This window comes from Miniopterus schreibersii (assembly GCF_964146895.1).
Source record: "Miniopterus schreibersii genome assembly, chromosome: 5".
NCBI classification, from domain to species: Eukaryota; Metazoa; Chordata; class Mammalia; order Chiroptera; family Miniopteridae; genus Miniopterus; species Miniopterus schreibersii.
Genome location: NC_138106.1, coordinates 5,180,579 through 5,198,593, shown reverse-complemented (window position 1 = coordinate 5,198,593; position 18,015 = coordinate 5,180,579). Strand labels below are relative to the sequence as shown.

General features: G+C 55.8%; 2 protein-coding genes across 2 annotated transcripts; both read left to right on the top strand.

The window, feature by feature from the left end:
- Positions 1-633: 633 nt before the first annotated feature.
- Positions 634-1,362, top strand: LOC308557528 (uncharacterized protein; the record flags this gene model as incomplete). The annotated part of the gene is made up of 1 exon (XM_081138039.1): positions 634-1,362. The coding sequence occupies one exon, from the start codon at positions 634-636 to the stop codon at positions 1,360-1,362; it is 729 nt and encodes a 242-aa protein (XP_080994165.1).
- A 3,128-nt stretch (positions 1,363-4,490) lies between these two features.
- LOC308557928 (uncharacterized protein) lies at positions 4,491-4,811 on the top strand (the record flags this gene model as incomplete). The annotated part of the gene is made up of 1 exon (XM_081138829.1): positions 4,491-4,811. One exon carries the CDS (start codon positions 4,491-4,493, stop codon positions 4,809-4,811), a length of 321 nt encoding a protein of 106 aa, XP_080994955.1.
- Positions 4,812-18,015: the final 13,204 nt, after the last annotated feature.

The window sequence follows — 18,015 nt, the reverse complement described above, 5'->3', positions numbered from 1 at the left end:
ATTGAAATTATGCCAATGATGGCCTGACCAGGAAGAGTGGACTATATAGCCCTGAGTATCTTGCCTTTGACTACCTCAGGTCCCCAGTGGACATACATTGTGTGTGGTTTTGGTCACGTTTTTTCTATTTTGTTCACTTCTGACCCCTTTAGTAGTCCTCTCAGGAGCTTTGTGATTTGGCTGTGATGGTTCTGGTGTCCTTCCCACGGTCTTCTCACATGGGTGTGGCTGGTGTGACAGAGGGCTGTTAGTGGCCATGAATTTATCTCATACCCTGTCCCTCCGGGAATGTGATGTCTGAGCCTGTGGCAGTCACTGGGCAAAAACTTGCCTCTTATTTTTCACACGTTTTCTGGAGCCAAAAAAAGAACAGATGGGAAAACAGAGTCCTGCAACATACTCACAACTCTAATGAGTAAAACCTAATTATAGAAAATACACCAGCACTAATGAGGGTTCTCCTGAAACCAGTCCAAACACCAACGAGGAAGAGAGGGCGTGGGAGCCTCCTGCTGGGGCAACGCATACACACCCCGGGGGGGTATAAAAGCCGACAGACCAAGCACCTCACACACTCACACTCACACACTCACTCACACCTCCTCCTACCTCACCTGCACCCCACCGCCCACCATGGCCGCGTCCACCCTGTCCGTCTGCTCCAGCGACCTGAGCTATGACAGCTGTGCCTGCCTGCCCGGGTCCTGCGACTCTTGCACCAGCTCCTCCTGGCAGGTGGACGACTGTCCAGAGAGCTGCTGTGAGCCCTCCTGCTGCGCCCCCAGCTGCTGCCAGCCCACCTGCTGCATCTCTGCCCCCTGCCAACAGGCCTGCTGTGTGTCTGTCAGTTGCAGGCCTGTCTGCTGCACCCCTGCCTGCTGCACCCCTGTCTGTTGCACTCCTGTCTGCTGCAAGCCTGTGTGCTGTAAGCCTGTGTGCTGCACCTCTGTCTGCTGCACCCCTGTGTGCTGCACCCCTGCCTGCTGCACCCCTGCCTGCTGCACCCCTGTGTGCTGCACCCCTGCCTGCTGCACCCCTGCCTGCTGCACCCCTGTGTGCTGCACCCCTGCCTGCTGCACCCCTGCCTGCTGCACCCCTGTGTGCTGCGCGTCTGTCTGCTCTGGGGCCGGCCCCTGCTCATCCTCCTCACCCTGCTGCAGACCCTCCTCCTGCGTGTCCCTCATCTGCAGCCCCGTGTGCAGGCCCGCCTGCTGCGTGCCCGCCTCCTCCTGCTGTGCCCCCTCCTCCTCCTGCCAGCCCAGCTGCTGCCGCCCGGCCTCCTGCGTGTCCCTGCTCTGCAGCCCCGCGTGCTCCCGCCCGGCCTGCTGTGTCCCCACCTCGGCCCAGAAGTCCTGCTGCTGACCAGCTCCGTCCTCTGCCTCTCAGCTGCTGTCCTTGCTCCTGAGCCCAGTTCTCCTCTCCCTGGAGCCCCCAGAGCCCCTCTGCTGGTGCCAGGACCTCTCCTCTCGCACTGGTTGTCACCGTGGCTGCCTGGTGCAGTTCTGACCATGCCCCCATCCCTTCTTGTTCTGAACATGCCCCCATCCCCTCACCAATCCCTCACTGGGGGTGCACTTGGGGCCCCAGGAGCCTCCTCTGCAGGACTGGTTGCTTGCTTCCCATGTGACAAAGGCCAATGGCTATAATCAATAAAATGTCTGTGCCGGGAAATCCGTGTCTGTTCTCCGTCACCCTGAGCCCCCTCGGCCACTCCACTCCCGGGCTGTGGTGCTCCGTCTGGTAGAAGCCAGGCGGTAAAGACACGTTCTCTAGTCCAAGTTCAGGGCAGCTGAGCCACCAGACCTGAAGGGACGCCATCTGCACGCTCATTTCCCTTCCCGCCCCCAGCGGCCACCCTCCCCACAGGGACAGGCCTCCAAGGCCCGGCCCAGGAGGCACAGGCCCTGAGTGGACTTGGGCTCCTGCCCAGGTCTGCCCCCTGCCCGTCCGGGTGAAGGGTGAGTTGGGGAGCAGCGGAAACCCTGTGGGTCAGGAACCGACAGCCGGTACCTAGCAGCCTGCTGACTTCCCCTGGAGGGAGGTGCCTGCACGCTGCTCCGGACGCAGCGGCTGACGCTCTGAGCGGCAACAAGGGCCTGTGGGCCCCAAGGGGGCGCAAAGCCTGGTTCCAACACCATTCATTCTACCCGGGTTTCGGGGCCTGGGAACAAACCCTCGGGACTGTGGGGCGGGATGAGCCGGCAGTCTCAGTGGACCACTAGTACTAGAGTCAAGACACCAGTTAGACTGGCCAGGCAGCACTGGGTGCCCTGCTTGTCCCTCATCTGGATCAGACCAAGGAGGACCAGAGGAGCAGGGGAACAGCGGAGACCAGGCAGAGGGACCAGGAACGGAAGGCAGCTCCCCAGGGAGCCAGGAGGGGAGCCTCGAAGACCCGCCCTCACCCCAGATAAGCTCTACCCAGGGAAAGAGGGATGGAGCAAAAGCCCCAAGAGGGCCTTGAAAGAGGGAATGGCTGGATTGTAAACCTGCCGCGACTCTTAAATCCCTCAGCTGGCCTGAGTTTACTCAAAACCCGTACCCGTTACTTGCTCATTCAAATTCTAAGGAATATATGACCATCTTTATAGATACATGGACAAAGGCCTCAGTGAATTGTTCCCACTACAGAGCTAAAAATACATGGAAAAAGTTCTACCTCATTTCTGGTGCTGGCGAGGGTGTGGAGAAGGGGAACCCTAGTGCACTGCTGGTGGGAACGCAGGCTGGTGCCGCCACTGAGGAAAACAGTGTGGCGTTTCCTCAAAAAATTAAAAATGGAACTGCCTTCTGACCCAGCAATCCCATTTCTAGGAATATATCCAAAGAAACCCAGAACACTAATTCGGAAGAATATATGCTCCCCTGTGCCCATCGCAGCGTCATTTACAGTAGCCAAGTCTTGCAAGCAGCCCAATGCCCACCAGTGGATCCTATGAGTGGATAACAAAGCTGTGGGACATTGACACCATGGATACTACTCGGCCATACAACAGAATGAAATATTACTTTTTTCGACAGCATGGAGGGAACTGGAGAGTATTAAGCTGAGTGAAATAAGCCAGTCAGAGGAAAACAAGCACCATATGATCTCACTTATATGTGGAATCTAATGAACAAAATAAACTAACAAACAAGATAGAAAGAGACTCATAGCTGTCAGAGGGGAACGGGGAGGGGGGCTGGGTGAAAAAGGTGAAGGAATTAAGCACAAAAAAGAAAAAACCTCCTAGACAGACAACAGTGTGGTGATTACCAGAGAGAGACGGGGGTGGAGGGAGACAGGAGAGGGTAGGGGGGTAAATGGTGACGGGAGGAGGCACGACTTGGGGTGGTGACCACACAATACAATATACAGGTGATGTGTTACGGAACCGTATACCTTAAACCTACATAATTTTATTAACCAATGTCACCCCAATACATTCAATAAAAAGTAATTTTTTAAAAAAAAGGTTCAACCTCACTCCTAACCCAAAGAAAGTGAGATGCAGGGATGTGGACACACGTGAAAGCCAGCAACCTGCAAGCCACGACGTCAGTCACAGCCGAGCCCCAGCGCTCCCGGCGGGGCCCGTTCTGCAGCAGGGTCCTCACCGCGTGCGCCCCTGCCTGGGACGCCGCCCCTGGCCCTTCACGGCACCCACCGGGTGCAGCTCGGCATCCCCCCAAGAGGCCCAGCCGCCCCCAGCCGCCTTCCTCCCCTCCTGCTGCACCTGTTCTCCCTTCTGGTCCCAGCCCCCGATGACGCCCTGCATCTGTCCCCACCCTCTCGCCCACACGCCGCCCTGGAAGGCCCCCGAGGGGGACGCTCCGCTGCAGCGCCCGGCACGCTGTTTCCACGGCGAAGTCCATTTCTGTACGGATTCGGGCGAACTCCCTGGAAGGGGTGGGCAGCAAGCATTTGGGGCCTCGCTGTCACGGGGTCTCTCCCATAACTGCTCAGCAGGCTGCACAAAAGCAGCCCTGGGCAGCCACGGGGACACGGGCGCACGGGGACAGGGCCGTGGCTGCGTCCCGCAGCTTTCATTTCCAGCCGGGCAGTAGCCGCATTCCCGCTGCGGACTCCAGCTCGCAGGCTCCTGCTTTAGCGCCTCCCGTGCGGAATAAACGCTCGAGCTCCACCGTGGCCTCGGGTCCTCACGGGTGGCATGGGACGATCTGCCTAGGACACGGTACTCCGAGCCCGCGGGGGTGCCCCGTGTACAGCAATGGCCTGGAGACGCCACACGCGCGCACGTGGCCAAACCAGAAGGCCCTGTTTGCAGGGGGAGCCTGGCCTCAGAGCCACGCTTATTTACGGGGAGCCTAACGTGGGAAAGTGCGTCCCAGGAAAGAAGATGCTGGGAAACACGTGGACACAGCCACGGGGGAGTCAGCAGTCACGCTGGTGTTGCCGGAACACCCACAGCCTGGGTATAAAGGCCACCAGGGAGCGAGCCCGCAGACATCACCACCCTCCACTCCCACACCAGCCAGCCCACGACAACATGTGCCACACCGGCTGCTCCACGGGCCGCCAGGCTGGCTGCTGCTCGCCCAGCCCCTGCCAGGCCTCCTGCTGCCCGCCCGTGAGCTGCAAGCCCGCCGTGTACGTGCCTGTGAGATGCCAGTCCTCCGTGTGCCTGCCCGTGAGCTGCAAGCCCATTGTGTGCGTGGCTCCCTCTTGCCAGTCCTCCGTGTGCCTGCCCGTGAGCTGCAAGCCCGTCGTGTGTGTGGCCTCCCCCTGCCAGTCCTCTGGGTGCATCCGGCCCTCCTGCCCCACCTGGGTCTGCAAACCCATCTCCTGTGGGGCCCCTCCCTGCTGCTGACCTGCTGACCGAGAGCCTCCTACCAGCTGCTCCCAGAGCGGACGGGACGGGGCCACGCCGGCACCTCTCCCGCGAGCCCTCGGCTGCCTCAGGTTCTGCACGCGGCAGGTGAAAGGCCTGTTCGACAAGCCCTCTGAACTCCAGCGTGAGACTGTGGCAGGGTGATCCCGGTCCCTCGTGGCCTGTGCACCCCCTCAGGGAAGCCCTGGGGCTCAGGGTCTGTCTGCCTCCCCCAGGAAACCTCACCCAGTGTGAGGCCAATAAACTGCTTTCTCGAGGCAGCTGTCCCTCTGTGTCACCTTCACATGTTTTTGAAGTTCTTTCCTTGAAGGTGGTACCTTCCTAAGCACAGCAGCTGCTCCTCAAGGAGTCTCCCTGGAAAGTTCAGCGGAAGGTGGGGATCCTTGGTGGGTGGAGGGGTGGGGAGAGGTGCCGTCCCCATATCTGCCACCCAAGACATTGTAGATGGAAAAGAGCAGAGGAAAAATTTCCCTCCTGTTGAGTGGGGGACGGAACACAGGCCTGGGCCCCACAGGGAGGGCAGGAAACTCTCACACAAACCCCCCCACACAGAGCGGGGTCTACCGTCCCAGGGAGGAGCCGTGGAAGCCTGAGGAAGCCTTGCCCTCCGAGTCCCAGGGGCACAGGGCCTGCTCCAGGCTCACACTTGACCAGGATGACAGAGAGTCCTCCTGCCCCAACCCCGTCCGACCAACACAGCTACACGAGCAGCACCCGCCTCCACTGGGGAAAGGCAGACATGACTAGAGATCCCACTGTGTGCCAGGCACTCAGGGTTAGCTGAAAACCTGGGCAGAGTGAGAACACTGCCCTGCCCCACCCTCGCCCTGAACAAGGTGCCGGCAGCCCACCCCAAAGGAATCTGATGTCTTTGGTGCCCTGAAGGTCCTCACAGGAACAACAAAACCCAGACCAAGGTCAACATCTGAGCAGGTTGATTCCAACCTCCCCCACGCACCCACTGGTGACCTGACAGAAGGAGAGGCATGCCCATTTCCAGGAGGAGACACTGTTTATGTCCATTTTGATTAGAACATGGTAGCTGAGATTTATTCAGTCGAAGCTTAGAAGACATACAAAAAAGGCAGGAGCGAGTCAAACCCGTTGTCAAGAAACACAACGATCAACCCAACTGGGCTCAAAAGTCACCCAGACATTGGAGCTATCAGACAAAAATTTTAAAATAACTAGTGAAACAAGTCAGACAGAGAAAGGCAAATACTGTGTGGTTTTACTTATATGTGGAATCTAGGAATAAACCAAACTCCTAGGTACAGAGAACAGATTGAGGGTAGTCAGAGAAGGAGTAGGGGGTGGGGGGAGTGAAATGGGTGAAGATGGTCAGAAGATGCTTCCAGTTACAAAATAAAGGAGTTCTGGGGATGTACTGTACATCATGGTGACTGTAAAAAACAAATATATTTAAAGAAATAAAAGAGAGAATCTTAAATATGAGAATAAAATGAAAATCTGTTGAAACAGAAGAAAGAAACAGGCTTGAGGGAAACAAATAGAAATTCTAGAAATAAAAAAAAATCAAGTAATGGAAATTAAAAACTCAGCGGACAAGTCAAACAAAATATCAGACACAGCTGAAGAGAGAATTAGAAAACCGAGAAGGCAGCTGTTGGGCTATCACCTGTCATCCCTTTCTGGGAATTGCCTCAGCTGAAGACAATTGTGTTGATCAAGGTGAGGCCACCTTCCCAGGATGACTCACATCTAATAATTGATGGGCTATAAATGTCTGGTCTGGGGCACCAAATCAAGACAGCTCCCAGCTTGAGAGCTCCCACTGGGGTCACTGAGGCTGCATCACAGTCTAACTTTCCTAAGTCCAATCCTGCTCCCTTCCTCTCCAGTTCCCAAGAGAGCTCCCTCCTTGCACACCAATATCTAGGGCCCTCCTTGCACACCAATATCTGGGGCCCCAGGATCCAAGATTGTGGTTGCTAAATCTCATTTCCCACTAAGAAGGACCAGGTGCTCCTTGGAGGAATGGGAAGTTGCTGGGAAATGAAATCAGCAAGATGGTGGGTTCGGGACAGTTTGAGCCCCAAAGCAAAGGAGCTGTCAAAGGCTACTGAGGTTCTGTCAGAAGAACACAGAGGGTGGTTTGAAGGGGCTGCCGCTGATGTCCACTGAAGGAGTAATTTCACCCTTCAAAAGTATAGGTCCTGCTGCAGACTAAAACACACCAAATATGTAAAAATCCATAAGTGCATGAAGATACACAGTTACATACATACACATTTATATACAAATATATACACATATAAAATATATATGATATAAGAGCAAATACACACATTTATATGTATCCCTGTGTGTATAATCAGAGATCTATAGAGGTTACCAGGAAAACAAAAATTATCCTGTAGACCTATAAAAAGCTCAATGAGTCATGTATCTGGCCTTTTCTGTAAACACAGTATTTTAGGCAACCAAATACACGTTAAAGTTATTCTTTGTAGAATTCCAGCCAAGAAAAGGTAGAAGGAATGAGAGACTTAGGCAATCGCCATTTGCAATGCCCAGCGACTTAATGGATCTAAGTCACCATTCACAGTGGTGCTAAAACCGAGGCCAAAAGGCCTAAGGGGACCAGGCCTGGCCCAGGGGTCCACCTCAACGCCCCCAAACTGAGGCACCCAGACATCACTGGCCTGTCGATGTGATGCCCTTGGAAACACACAACTCTTCCTAGGAAGTAGTCTTGTCAAAAGAGCTGAAGCTCCATTTCAGCTGGACTGCAGACCTGCCCCCAGTTTACAGGAAATAGAGGAGGTGGAGGAATGTTGTAAACAACACCTTAAAGACACAAACAACCTAATCCAGAAGAATGCAGGAAACACCGAAGGACAGGTGACTGATTTCCTCTCCAGATAAACGCTGCAAGAATTGCCGTGAATCAGAGGGGACCAGGAGAAGCATCGCCCACGTGCTATGCGCGGGCCTTGTTTGGACTCCGATTTGTCTTCTTTTAGGCAATCAGAATAAACTAAACAGACGAAATTAGCACTGCTTATAGCCTAATGTTTCACACTTGTATAACTGCTCATAGTATATACATCACATTAGTATACTAGACACACATGTCTACCCACACAGGGATTTTTATAATGTGTTTATTATGATTCATTAATTTGTCCCTTTTGGTAAAATATCAAGGGCTTCTTCCGGTGTCCACACACGTCGATCTGTCCACCCCACCCTTCCGATGCCCATCTAGCGCTTCATTACACGCACACGCCAAATCGACTTTAGTCCCCCGCGAACGGTCCCCATCTGGTCTCCTTTTTTGTTTTTATTGCTGCCCCACCGCGATCATAAACACCTTTCACATCTATCTTGGTGCGAGCACTTCCGTTAGGCTGATTCCCAGGAGAAAATGCCCGGCTTTGGAAGGGAGGAGAAAGCCCACTCAGGAGGGCTGGCCGCCTAACCCAGATGGGTCTCCCACTTCCCGCACTGCCTCCAGCGAACCGGCTGTAAAACCCCGGGGAGGGGGCCGCAGAACCCCACCCCGCTGGCGGCCGCTGCAAACGTTGGAAACCTGCAGTCACTGACTCGGGCTATTTCTCCAACCGGCGTCCGGTAAGGCGAGGGAGCCCGTAAGCCGCCCACGCGTGGCCCTGGGGCAGCGCCCTGCAGGGCCGGGGCCGGGGCCGCAGAGCTCCTCTCGGGACTGCCCCGTCACACACGCCAGCCACGCCCAGCCGCTCCGAGGCCCATCCATCGACTCCAGGGCTTCGGAGGAGGGAGGACAACAATGCCTCTTATGTGGGTGGCCCCGAGAGAGGCTCCCATCTTGTCCCCTTCCAGGTGGCGGTGGGCTGACCTGGAATACGAAGCCTCTCTCCTGGTATCTCCCACAACCTGTTCTGTCCATCTCTGCGAAGGAGGCGTTGCCTAACAACCGAAGGAGGGCAATGACGTCGTCGGACTATTCTGTTCCACTCCTGGGACACTCAGCTCTGGATGATTATTAGCACAGCCCAGAGAGGTGACAACCCGCCTTAAAGAGAAACCACTTCTATAAAGTCGCTGAGGGGCAGAAGGGGACCTCCGGCGTGGCTTGGGGAAGGAGTCTGGTCTATACCAGATTTTCTGTCCTCAGAAGGAACCTTTCTTCCTAAACCTGCAAGATTCCTTGGGCAAGGGGACAATAGGTGTTAAGAAAACTCTTTGAAATCTGAGCCGTGCCATTTACTTTCTAATCTGTAAAGCTGCCCTGCAAATGCGGTGTTGGCTGGCCGGCCTCCCCTGGCATTCCCGGCCTTTAGGCTTTGTAAATAAATTAGGCAGCTGCAAAGTACATGGTGCAGGTGACAGCCATATGGCACTCACGGGCCTGCCCTGTTTCTATAAGACTGTGTTAATAATTGACATTTTAGCTAAGAGTTACTGTGGACGCAACAGTGGGACTTGTTAGAGCTGTTTCTACCGTTTCGATGGCCGTGTAAGTAACCCAAGGTAAACCTGGGATTGCCCGGAGACTCGGGTACCTTGGGAACTTGAAGGTATGCCCTTGGAAAGTTAGCTTGGCCACGCTCCTCCTATAGCAAGCTGGTACCAAACCCCCTCCACTTGTTTTTGTTGTGTGTTTTTTTAAATATATCTTTATTGATTTCAGAGAGAGGAAAGGAGAGGGAGAGAGGGAGATCGAAACATCAATGATGAGAGAGTCATTGATCGGCTGCAGCCCGCAACACGAGCACGTGCCCTGACCGGGAATCGAACCCCGATCGCCTGGATCCTAGGTCGACGCTCAACCGCTGAGCCACGCCCGGCCGGGCCCCCTCCACTTGTTCACACAGAGAACAGAGACTCTGGGAGCTTTCTCGCTGCTCACAGTTCTGGACTGGACAGGTCCCAGCTGCAGGACAGGTCCCAGCGCTACTGGACAGGCCTCGAGGACTTCGCCAGCCCTGCACCTCGGAACCTCTAGGGAAAGGGGAGGGAAAGGAGTCACCCCATCCCCTCGCCCTAGGGAAGCACTGCTGAGGTTTCTGTGTGTTTTTAAAACTTCTTTTGTGTGTAGCGTGCGTGTCTGTTGTGGGGAGGGGAAGGTGTGCTTGTCCTTATAAGGTTGGGGTCCTAGTGTTGCTATAACTTTGTTTCCTGTTTCTTTCTCAGAAAAACCTTGCGTGTGATACAGACCTATTGGCACAAACGAATGGCCGCGGTGGCCCTCCCGCTCCCGTCGGGCTCCTCGACATCGCTCGCCCAGCACCCTGCCGTTGAAAACAATCTCTGTGTTGAGCGGGGAAGGGCCCGAAGAAGTGACGCGGCAGAATCCGGGCCCAGTGGTGGCGGGAGCTCTCTCCCGCTCCGCAGACCCGGCTGCACAGCTTTCCCCTGGGTTTCCACCGCCGCTCACGCCGGCTCCCCCCAAACTCCAGGCTGGTGCTTCCGACCATTTCTGCCATATTCTAAGATGTTCGGAAGGTGCGAACTTTGACCCTTTTGGTAAAATACCCCAAGAGTAGAAGGGGCTCCCTGAAGTGCCTCACCCGGTTTCCTCGCGTTCTCCTCTGTGACCTAGACGGGGGCCTGGCCAGCGTGCTGCGTCTTTGGAGCCGACCTCGGGGCTCGGGACTGGCCGCTGCGGCATAGTTGCCTCTCCCTCAAACTGACGAGGAATGAACTGCGCTCCCCACAACACGCCTCATCAGCCCGGTCGCCCATTGGTGGTTCCGTCTCAGGCCCCACCATGGGGCCACTGTGGGTTGAAATGCGTCGCCTGCCCCCCAGCCCCCGCAAAGATATGTTGAGCTTATCTGAAAACAGGATCTTTGCAGATGTCATCAAGATTAGTTGAGGGCGAGGGGGTAGTTCTCCCAGCACCCTTCTTCCCAAACTGCAGCATGGGGATCCCTGAACCCCTGTGACGGTCCAGTCAGCCCCAGGAGCCTGCACCAGCAGCCAGTGACTTACCCGCCTTCACCGTCTCCTCTCCAGGGCAGGTGGCGGAGCGAGCAGGTCAGAGTAGCTGGACCCAGGGTTCTGACCCCTGGATCTCTGCGCCCCTGGGAAGGAGCAGCTTTGCTGGGGAAGCAAGCGGTGGCCTGCGTCTCATGGGCACCGTGGGCCTTGCGGAGCAAGCTGTGCCCGGCCACCTCCTTCCCAGGCCCCCGCTGACCTGCATTCATGGGCCACTGTGAGAACCACAGCCACGAGAACAGGATCCAGGCACACGCTGGAAAGGCCCTGAAATCACACTCCCAGTGCGATTCAAACTCAAACTGACACTCGGGGTCAGGGTGACCGGCTCGCGTCCCCGTGCACAGGGTTGTGGGAACATGGGGCACCTCCCCTCCTGGCTCTGTCCTGGGACAGCAGCCCCAACTCTCCGTGAGGCTGCATGTTCTGGGTGAGGGGAGGCGGGGTGGCTGCCCAGGTGCCCCACGGAGTCCTCCAGGTATGACAGGAGGAGAAGACAGGTGCCTTCTGGGGTTCCAAGGTCATCCATGGACCCCTACCTGTTTCCTCGCCTTTTCCAGTCCAAACCTGTTCCCCTGTGGGTGTCAATGAGCCCAAGATGACCTCTGGAGTGGGAGAGGGATCAAAGTTGCCCCAGAGCCTGACAGCATGACCGAGGGCACCACTCTGTCCTGCAGTCACCATCTCTGGAAGGTTGAACAATGGCTCCCAATGACACCCATGTCCTAATTCCTGAAACCTGTGAATGTGACCTCGTGTGAGGAAAATGACTTTGCAGGTGTGATTAAGTTAAAAATCTTTAGATGGAAGATGATCCTGGTTATCCAGATGGGCCCTAAGTGCCATTACAAGTGTCCTTATAAAAGGAAGGCAGAGGGAGGTTTCACGCACAGAGAGCAGAGGAGGAGGCCACGTGACCACGGGGCAGAGACTGGAGCGGCGCGGCCAACAGCCAAGGAGCTCAGCGCCCCCAGGAGCAAGGAAGTCCTCCCCCAGAGCTTCTGAGGGAGCACAGCCCTGCTGACACCTTAATTTTCACCCAGTGACCCTGATTTTGGACTTCTGACCTCTGGAATGGTGTTGTAAGCCACTGGGTTTGGGGTGCTTCCTTATGGCAGCCCCAGGAAACCCACCCACCCTCTCACATCGTGCAGGCTCTGAGCTAGACCCGGACAGGTCAGCTCTACACACACGGAGCCCCGCAAAATGCACAGCCCTGAAGGAACTTCCCATCAGCATGAGCACCATCAGTGTCCACCTCATGGCTCTCTGGCCCCAAACGCCATCTCTTTGCTCCTGCTCATTGAACCACAGAAAAATCTGACTTCTGATGGGATTTTCATTTGTCTGCAGCATGCATCCCCCAAAACCTATAACTAATGGGGAGACAGGCCCGAAGACAGGAAGGACGGATTGATCTGGGGGCCCAGGGGCAGGTGCTGGCATTCACCGTCAGTGTCATGTCCTAAAAGTGACGATCCACGAGCTACGGCAGGAACCTCTGGCCCAGCTGAGTGTCCGGACTCCTGCAGGATGGGCCGTGATGATGCTCCCACCTCTTCTCTCTGCAGTGGAATTATCTGTCTTGTTTTTGTGGCTCATCAGATCTGTGTGCAGAGAGGAGCCCGGCTGGAGACGGATGTCACGATAATGCCTCTGAGAGAGGCCCCCGCATGGAGAGGATCCCTGGGGTGCCGTCACAGCAACTTGGTCCTTATTGGCATTCGGCCACCTGTAAATCCAGGCTTGGAGCCATTTTGCCAAGTAAACCCTGCGTGGCTGGCAACAGGGTGTTGTTGGGAATGCGATAGGCAGAAACATAGCTCCATATAGTAGCAGGTTCCAACAGGCTGAGGCCAGGGGAATCTAACCTTGACAATTGACATTTCCCCAATTGGAGTCCTTCATCTTAGTCATCAGGCCACAGTCCTTTGTCTCCTTCATAACTGTGCCAAATGCCACCTCCTCCAGGAAGCCTGCCCGGAGTAAACTGTTCAGCTTTGAAAAAGGCCAACATCATGGCCAGCAGTAAGATTGGGCCTGTGTAGCCAAGATGATGTGGGCCAGCACCAGGCTTTGTCCCTCATTAGTGTGGGACTGTCACTTACCTTCTCTAAATCTCTGCATTATCAGATGGTAAGTGAGATACCACCAGGACAGACATCCTGAAATTGGAGGAAGTTCACATCAAACACTGGCTGGGACATAGTTAACACTTGGTGTCAGTCATTGCTCTTTCTGGCCAACTTTGTCCTAATGTACAGTGCAGGGGGGTGGGGAGGCTCCAAGAGGGCCCACAATGACCCTGGTGTTCAGGTCCTGTGTCATCTCTTCCCCTTGAGTTGTTGGACCTAATGAACCAAATATAGTGAGAGTGACAGGACATTACTTCTGTGTGACAGGACTTTACTTCTGTGATTAGGTTTCAAGACTGATTTCCATCTTGTGGGACTCTTCCTCTGCGCCTTCCCAGCTCTCACCCTGGAATGAAGCCAGCAGCCATGCCCGGGAGGCCCACGTCCACGTGATGAGAAGCTCAGGGCAGCCTCTGGTCAATAGCCAAGGAGAAACAGAGTCCCTCGGGTTGATAGCCAGCCCTGGAGGAACTGGATCCTGCTGACAAGTGCCTAGTGAGTGTGAAAGCAGAGGAGTCCCTGTTGAGTCTTCAGATGGCTGTGACCCTCAACCGACACCTCAGCTGTAACCCTGAGCTCTGACGAAGATGCAGGCGCACTGTGCCCGAATTCCTGACCCCCTGCAACTGCGAGATGAGATGCGTGTCTGAGCCACTGCATTGTGTATTCCTTTGTTTTGCAGCAGCAGCTAACTAAAACAGAATCGGACCCTCTCTGCGCCTGCAGAGTTGTCTATTCCGCCAACAGAAATGCATTTCTTCATCTCATTCCATGTTTATTAACACCTGCCACGTGCAAAGCACCTGTGGGGATCTAAAGTCAAAAATAAGAGCTGGTCCTTCTCTTCAGAAATGGTAAGTCCCCACCGCATCTGCCAAGGGGGTGACAGGGCCACAGAGAACTGCGAGGCCCAGCCCTGGCCGGCATGGCTCAGCGGTGAGAGCATCGCCTGTGCACCGAAGGTTCTGTCCCTGACTGCAGTCAGGGCACATTCGGGAGTCAACCAATTGATGTGTCTCTCTCACATCGATGTTTCTCTCTCTCTCCCCTCCTCCCTCCCTTCCACTCTCTCTGAAAAATCAGTGGAAAAATATCCTCAGGTGAGGGTTAACCAAAAAAAAAAAAGAACTGTGGGGCCCAGGGCTGGCTCTTGAAGGGCAGATGCTCTGACAGACAAACAGCTGAGGGTGAAGACTGGAGACAAGGCTCAGCTGGACACACTGCCAGGACCTCGCATCCTGTCCCTGAGGAACTATGGCTCTAGCTGCTTCCCCAAGACCCGCCAAGTGCTCCCATGCAGACCTCCCTAAAAAGGTCAGCCCTGGCTCATGGGGGTCCCTGGGGCCCTCCTGCTGCACCACACCCCGGCCAGTGTCCATCTAATGGGCCAGTGCCCATTACCATGCAGTTGGAGGAAGGCTGAGCCCCATCCTGGCTGAGCCAGCAACACAGAGGTCACCCCTGCGCTAGACACACCCGATGTGAGGTTACCTGGCAACGGAAAGGCCCCAGGATACCTTCTCCCCACTCCACCCAGAGCCCTGCTAATCCTTTTGCCAAACAGGAGAACACAGTCCTCCCTGGTACATGTTCAAGCTGGGGGCAGATGAGGGAACATAGGCAGAGCCCAGTGAGAGGGGCACGGCCTCCCTGGTGGTGATGCCCAGCTGAGCCCAGAGCAGAGGGTCTGATGCCCACCAAGCTCTCAGGAGACTGCATGGAATAGCTTAGTATTTGAAGAAAAAGAAATCCCAGTCTTTGTCCCAGCAAGTAGGTGTTAAAATAATTAAACAAGGAGGCCATTAGACTGGGGTGGCCCCCACTGCCCTGGCGACCTCAGTGAGCAAGCCAAAATCCAAGTCTGTAAATGCCTCAAGGTCACAAAATCAAACGGCCAAGGACAACCAATGACAACCAGTCAAGCAGGCTTAAAGCTACAGCCAATCAAGCCACCTCCTTTGTTTCCCATTTTATGAGTCGCACCCCCCCCCACTTCCAGTTCAGTGCTGCCCCATTCCAGTCAGTTTTTGCTCGAAATAAACCCAAAATGTTTAGCATGCCTCAGTTTATCTTTTAACCCAGGAGAGCAGCTGTACCCCTGAGCCAGAGCGGCTGTGCACAATTGTCCTGGGAATGAAAACAGGTAACAGCCGGACCTGAGAGGGACCCTGAGGTTATTCACCAATAAGCAAATGAGGAAGGTGCGGCCAAGACTAATAAAAATGATAGCGCCGTTGTTGAGAGCCAGGCCTTAGGCGAGCACATTGCAGGCACCATCATTTAACCCCACCAGGACCCCATGGAGGGAGCTCCTATGAGCCCACTATATAGATGAGGCCACTGAGCCACCATGAGGCTGAGGACCTTTTCCAAATTCCTGAGGCTGCAGACAGAACTGGGCTGAGACAAGGTTCACCTGGAGGCTGGGGATGAGGCCTCCTGCTGCTGTGATTTACCAGTCCTCCCAGGAGCCAAGACTCAGACCCTTGAGCTCCTGACACCAGCTCAGGCCCTCCCCTCGCTGGAGCCCTTCCCAGGCTGCAGCCAGGCAGCTGGGGAGGATCTGTACCAAAGCCACTGTCAGGGGGGGCAAGGCCAGCCCACCTGAGGTCCCCAAGGCTGTGGATGACCTGGGCAAACTGGTCGCACCCAGCCCAGCAGTGCTGGCAGGAGTTAAAAGTGGGGCTGAGATTCTAAGAGTTGGAGCCTGACACAAGACACCCCAGACACAGGGAGAAGACATCCCTAGCCCCCGGCATTGTTTCTGGATGGCTTTGATTTGGGATTTCTCACTGTCTCAAGTTAAGGAAGTTCCGGGCTCCGCATTCCTGAGGTTTCACAGCTTTTCCTGGAGCTGCTGGCAGGGTTCTCACCACTGAGTTCCCTGGGGAAACTTGCTTGTTCTAGGGAATGTCTCCAGCCCTGCTGAGGGGCAAAGCCTAATGCTGTGCCTGCCTGCTGAGTGGGGCTTCTCCCCCATCAGTGTGGGGTGAATTGTGCCCCCCAAAAAGATATACCCAAATCCTACCCCCAAGTACCTGTGGATGTGAACATATTTAGAAATGGGGTCTTTGCAGCTGTCATCAAGGTGAGATGGGGTCAGACTGGAGTAGGGTGTTCTCTAAATCTAATGATCGGTGTCCTTATAAGAGCACAGACAGACAGACAGAGGTCTTGTGAAGACACGGGCAGAGATTGGACGGATGCAGCCACAAGCCAAAGAACACTAAGGGTTGCCAGCAACACAGGCAGCTGGGACAGAGACCCGGCATCCTTCCAGTCTCCCTCCATCAGTGGAAGCAGCTCTCGGGGGAAGGTCATGAAGACCTCTGTGAGTTGTTGAAGGACAGGGGCTGGGTTCAGGCTTTCCAGGACCCCATCTGGCCTAGCATGGCGCCCAGTGCATTGCAGGTGGTGTGCAAATGCCCGCTGATAGAAGGCAGGGGTCGCCGGTGACTTTTTCACCAGAGCAAGTTCTACTTACAGCCGTGCAAGCTCACTGGCTCCCAGAAGGCCTGGGAAGTGGGGGGGAGAGACTTCTGTGATTACGGTCCAACCTCCTCTTATGAGTAGAAGACATTTCCTTTAGCTGTTGGAGGTACAGGCTCCCAGCCCCGTCCTGCTCCTGGAGGGCAGGGAAATTACAGAGAAGCGGGGGAGGCTTGGCCCTTGGCCAGCAGGGGGCAGCATGGTACGTGTCTGCTCCCTCTGTGGGCCTTGCTCCTTGAGAACCGATGGTTGGCAGGGGTGCTTGGGGGGTTTTGTTCTGGCTTTTTTGGCAGGGGAGGGCACTGTTGATGGTGGGGAGGGATCACAGGGACTTTGAGATGATCTAAGTTCACTTTCTAAAGAGGATTTAGGCCTGTTTCAAAGTAAAATAAAGCCACGGTCAGAAAACAGGGAGTGAGAAGTGTTCATGGACAGGCTCCGACAGCGTGAACGCGACGTGAGGGGTAATCGAAAGTTAGAAGGAGAGATAGCGGGGCACCCATAAGCCAGGAGCCAGGAGAAATAACCAGAACGGGTTCAGACTTTAGGGGGGAGCCAAGGCATGAGCAAAAATGATGGGTCACACGTCGGCACGTGCGTCTGCCCAGTCTTCAAGGACTAGGGGTCTAGAGTCGTTCCCGGTCGCCAGCAGCCGGCCGGCGGGAAAGAGGCTAAGGCCACGATTGCCGTCCCGCTGCCGGGTGGGCCTCTGCGTGGACACCCAGCAAGTCCGCTGAGGCCCGTCCTTTGACTTTCGCCTACATTCGTGTATGTGTTTGTCATTCATCAAGTCACCGTTGCAGACCCCTGCCATGGAAGTCGTCTTCCTTCTCGGGCACTTTCCCCGTGGGGCTGGCGGCCGCCGAGGCGCAGCGGGCCCGGAACGCGGGCGTCCTCGCCCCTGCCAGACTCCACGCCCCGGGAGTTAAAAATGGTTAAATTCTCACTCACCGTGTGGGTACAGTTCGCGCACACACATCTGCAGCGGCTGGTGGCCCGTCTCCGTCTGGCTTCCCCTTCCCGACGGAGCGCCCAGGCACCCGCGCCGCTCTGAGGCCGGGGAGCGCGCTCTCCAGCGCACCGGGCGGCTTCCAGCTGCCTAACGACTCCCACCTTTGCCTGAGGGGGTCACACCTGCCAGACGTGGTGCGTGTTGCCTTGTTTTATAGCCATTGATTTCTCAACGGCCTCTAAGCCTTACACGAGCAGGGGAACGCAGTAAGTGCTCGCCGGTTGTACACACACTGTCGGATCAGCATGGCCTGCTCTCGCCCTGAGCCAGTGGAGGCGCATCTGGGCCCTGGGAAAACGGTGAGGGTCTCCGCGTAAGGCGGGCGGCGTGGCGGTCCACGGGCCAAAGGCAGAGGCCCTCCTCCGTGGCACTAAGCGTCAGCCCCTCAGGACCAGGGAGGCAGCCCGGGGGCCCAGGCTCCACCGCACACGTGCTGTGAATCCTCTGAGCCGGGCAGATGCACCGAAGGCAACTTGCTCAAACAGGGAGGAGAGGTCTCCCCACGACTCCCGTTCCCTGGAACCTGGCTGAACCTGAGCAGGACACACCTGGGTCCGAGCCCCAGTGTCCAGAAGAGGTAGCTCTACGCCTGCTGTGACTA